The following is a 4,595-nucleotide window of genomic DNA, read 5'->3' as shown; positions in this document are numbered from 1 at the left end:
TGTATATATATATATATATATATATAGTGTGTGATAGGGCCACCAGATAGCAATGAAACAAAGAAATGGCAATGAGGACAGAATTGGGGAGTGAGATGTTGGCATAGTGCACGAAGGAGGAAATGTGAGGAACAGAAGAGATGTAGATTGGTTTGTTGGGGTAGGATGTGTGCAAAGTTTTCTTGTTACATGTGTGTGAAAAGTTTTCTTATTACATATGGGTGGAACACACAGGTCCGGGGCTAGCAAATAGCAATAATACAGTGAGACAGGGCCAAGAGAGCAAGGATTGGGGAGTGGGCAGTAAGCATAGTGCATGATTTGGAAATGGGAAGAAGAGAAGAGATGTGGTTTGGTTTGTTGTGATAGGGTGTGTGAGAAATTTTCTTATGTGTGGGTGGGGCACACAGCACTTCTAGAACTCAGTTTCACTGACATGTGCTGATCTTCTCAAGAATTAGAAAGACAATGGTTTTAGTAACTGGGAAAGTAGAAAGGGCCCTGGTATGCTTCAGAGAAATGGTCTTGCTCAATACGCAGAAAGGAGTGGGTAAAAATTCCATACAATGGATACAAGATATAGGTATAAACTATATCGTATGGGTATAAACTCATTAGGTATGCACATTGTGTGGTATAAAGTCCATACAATGGACACAAGGTATAGCAGGTTCATAGGCAAACTGGCAGAGAATATATTATCATCATCATAGTTTAATGTCTGCTTTCTATGCTAGCATGGTTTGGACGATTTGACTGAGGACTGGCGAACCAGATGGCTGCACCAGGTTCCAATTTGACCTGGCAGAGTTTCTACAGCTGGATGCCCTTCCTAACGCCAACCAGTCCGAGAGTGTAGTGGATGCTTTTATGTGCCACTGGCACGAGGGCTAGTCAGGTGGTACTGGCAACAGCCACGCGCAAATGGTGTTTTTTATGTGCTACCTGCACAGGAGCCAGTCTAGCGGCACTGACAACGACCTCGCTCAAATGTTTTTTCATGTGGCACCTGCACAAGTGCCAGTAAGACGACGCTGGTAACAAATGGTGCTTTTTACATGCCACCAGCACGGAAGCCAGACAGCTGCTCTGGTAATGATCATGCTCGGATGGTGCTGTCAGCACTCCACTGGCACAGGTGCCAGTCATCGAATTTGGTTCAATTTCAATTGCCTCAACAGGTCTTTGCAAGCAGAGTTTAGTGTCCAATGAAGGAAAGGTACACATAAGTGGGCTGGTAGCACATAAAAAACACCTGGCAAAGGCCAAGAGTTTTGGTCTCACTTGGCTTGCTGGGTCTTCTCACACACAGCATATTTCCAAAGGTCTCGGTCACTAGTCAGTGCCTTGGTGAGGCCTAATGTTCGAAGGTCATGCTTCACCACCTTATCCCAGGTCTTCCTGGGTCTATCTCTTCCACAGGTTCCCTCAACCGCTAGGGTGTGGCACTTTTTCACACAGCTATCCATTCTCGTCACATGACCCTACCAGCACAATCATCTCTCTTGCACACCACAACTAATGCTTCTTAGGTCCAACTTTTCTCTCAAGGTACTTATACTCTGTCAAGTATGCACACTGACATTACACATCCATCGGAGCATACTGGCTTCATTCCTTGTGAGCTTACGCATGTCCTCAGCAGTCACGGCCCATGTTTCACTGCCATGTAGCATGGCTGTTTGTACACATGCATCATACAGTCTACCTTTTACTCTGAGCGAGAGACCCTTTGTCACCAGCAGAGGTAGGAGCTCTCTGAACTTTGCCCAAGCTATTCTTATTCTAGCAGCTACACTTTCAGCGCACCCTCCTTGGTCACCTAGGTAACGGAAGCTATCAACTACTTCTAGTTTTTCTCCCTCGAACATGGCAGAAGTTGTTCTCTGCATATTTTCAGTGTATATTGCTCCTGAGCATCTGCCACATACAAAAACTATCTTGCTAGTTAGCCTTCCTTTGATATCGCTGCACCTCTTATGTGTCCATAGCTTACACTGGGTACATCTTTCTACCTACGCCTTTAATACAGATTGAGCAGGGCCATCTACCTGAAGGGATTTGAGGTTTGTCTGCCTTCATACTTATTAGGACATTGGTTTTATCTAGGTTGACTCTAAGGCCCCTCGATTCTAATCCTTGCTTCCACACCTGAAACTTCTCTAATTCTGATAGTGACTCAGCAATTAGAGCAAGGTCATCAGCATAGAGGAGCCCCTAGGGGCATCCTGTCTTGAATTCCTGTGTTATTGCCTATAGAACTATGATAAATAGGAGGGGGGCTAAGGACTGAACTTTGGTGGACCCCTACCTCTACCCGGAATTCTTCACTGTACTCGTAGCCAACCCTCACCTTACTGACAGCATCCCTGTACATGACTCGCACAGCTCTCACTAACCATTCATCTATCCCTAGTTACTTCATTGACCACCAGATAAGGGATCGGGAGTCTCTGTCAAATCATAATGGATTACACCTGCACCAGACCACCAAACACACCATCAGCTTCTTTTGATGTATTTTGCTTTTTGGACTGTGTTTCGGTGGCTCGTCATTGTCCAGCCATTATGCTGAACATTTATGGTTATTGTATTGGATCCGTTTCTCATCACATGTTAGAATTTGATTCAAGAATGACTCATTTTTGTGATGAGAAAGTAGCATAATGCAGGCTTCCAAACATTGTTGTTTCTGATTTTCATTGGGTTCATGTGGAACCCACTTATCCAACTTTTTTACTTTACCGATTCGAACTAAGTGAGCCAATATTGTTTGCTTGCTAACACCAAACAACAATAATTCACTGACACTTTGAAATGGATCTGACTTGACGGTGGCTTTCAGTTCATCATTATCCACTTTTGTTTCTGGTCGACTGCATTGCTCATTTGTGAAGTCAGAGTTACCAGAATGAAATTTTGCAAACCAATTTGATATTGTCTGCTGTGTAATAACATTAGAATGAAATATTCCATTAATATTCCGAGCTGTCTGTGATACTGTATTTCCAAAACAAGCTCATATTTCAAAACTACGAATTTCCAACTTATCCATCTCTAAACAAGAATAGCAAAAAATGATTTATAAATACTTTATAAAGCGCAGAATGAGTTAGAATAAAGAAATAGATGTGTCAGCTTTCTAACAAAAAATAAAGATTGTCAAAATATAATAATGGCGCAAAATGAGCAGCTGACAAAGTTTACCATATATGTTACTTCAAATTTCATACTTGACAACCTATGTGTGTACACATACATTCAAACTTTGTTAACCATGTTTCTGCTCTTTTCATTATCTGCTCTTTGTATTTATTTTGTTTTGTTTTTGCTTTTATAGTTAGTTGAACAGATTGTGGAACGTGCCTCCAAGTCACACAAGGAACGAATTATGGTAACATTCTTCTTTAATCTAGCTCTAGTTCATTATAATTATCATTATCACCATCTGTCATTGTGTTCATCGTCTATCCACTTGTCATAGTTGTCATCATCACCAGCATGATCTTTCATTATCACTAATGTAAATGTGGACATCAAGAAACCAATGAGAAAGTCTCTCTGATGCTATTCAACTTGCTAGAAATAGCAGCAAAATCCCCCTCACCCTTTTCCTGCAAATCAGAACAGTAAAGACACATTGAATAATGTCTTAGTCTTAGTTCCTCATGGAGTGTTGAGTGATGAGAAATCTCTACCCAGCTCAGTTGCGAGCCCTGTCATGAGCCTGCTCCCTGGCCAGGCTCATGTCTATGAAGACTTCCTTCACTGTCCTCATTCAGGCTTTAGATCTGCCTTACCTTCTATGCCTCCACTATAGCTTCTACTCATGAGAGATTCCCATTGGACTCTGTGAAGATATCTGTAGGTTATTCAACCCAGACCTTTCCATGACTTTTTCATTTGTGATGTAATTGCACCAAGAATGTCTTGGTATGGTTTTAAGGCAATATCTATGGCAGTTTTGGGTGTATTGTCTGGAAATTGAGTGATTTCTACCATCACCAGTATCATTTTACTACTACTACTAACATCACTATTATTGTTACAATAAGATGCAGGCATGGCTTTGTGGTTAGAAAGTTCCCATCCAAACTAAATGGTTTTGGGTTCAGTCTTTTTACATCAACTCTTACTATACTAATATGCACTGCTATAGCTTCAAGTTAAATTGAAACTAAAAGAAGTCTATCCTATATATATATATATATATATATATACTGAGGGTGAAAATTGAATATTAATTTCAATTTAAAACCAGTGGTAGCCTGGGCAAAGTTTAGAGAGCTCTTACCCCTGCTGGCGACAAAGGGACTCTCACTCAGAGTAAAAGGCAGACTGTATGACGCATGCGTACGAACAACCATGCTACATGGCAGTGAAACATGGGCTGTAACTGCTGAGGACATACGTAAGCTCGCAAGGAATGAAGCCAGTATGCTCCGTTGGATGTGTAATGTCAATGTGAATACCCGTCAGAGTGTAAGTATCTTGAGAGAAAAGCTGAACATTAGAAGCATCAGTTGTGGCGTGCAAGAGAGACGATTGCGCTGGTATGGACATGTGGTGAGAATGGAGGAGGATAGCTGCGTGAA

At 41.7% G+C, this 4,595-nt stretch overlaps 1 protein-coding gene across 1 annotated transcript in view; it reads left to right on the top strand.

Annotated features, from left to right (window-relative positions):
* The window catches only part of LOC106872823 (protein FAM32A-like), a 10,304-nt gene that overhangs the window by 2,779 nt on the left and 2,930 nt on the right, over positions 1–4,595 (top strand). Inside the window, exon 3 of the mRNA XM_014919948.2 lies at positions 3,341–3,394. Coding sequence (XP_014775434.1) covers positions 3,341–3,394 — 54 coding nt within the window. The remainder of the gene's footprint in view (positions 1–3,340; positions 3,395–4,595) is intronic.

Source organism: Octopus bimaculoides, chromosome 7 (assembly GCF_001194135.2).
Source record: "Octopus bimaculoides isolate UCB-OBI-ISO-001 chromosome 7, ASM119413v2, whole genome shotgun sequence".
Classification (NCBI taxonomy): Eukaryota; Metazoa; Mollusca; class Cephalopoda; order Octopoda; family Octopodidae; genus Octopus; species Octopus bimaculoides.
The sequence above is the reverse complement of the archived record's forward strand: the minus strand, read 5'-3'. Positions and strand labels throughout refer to the sequence as shown.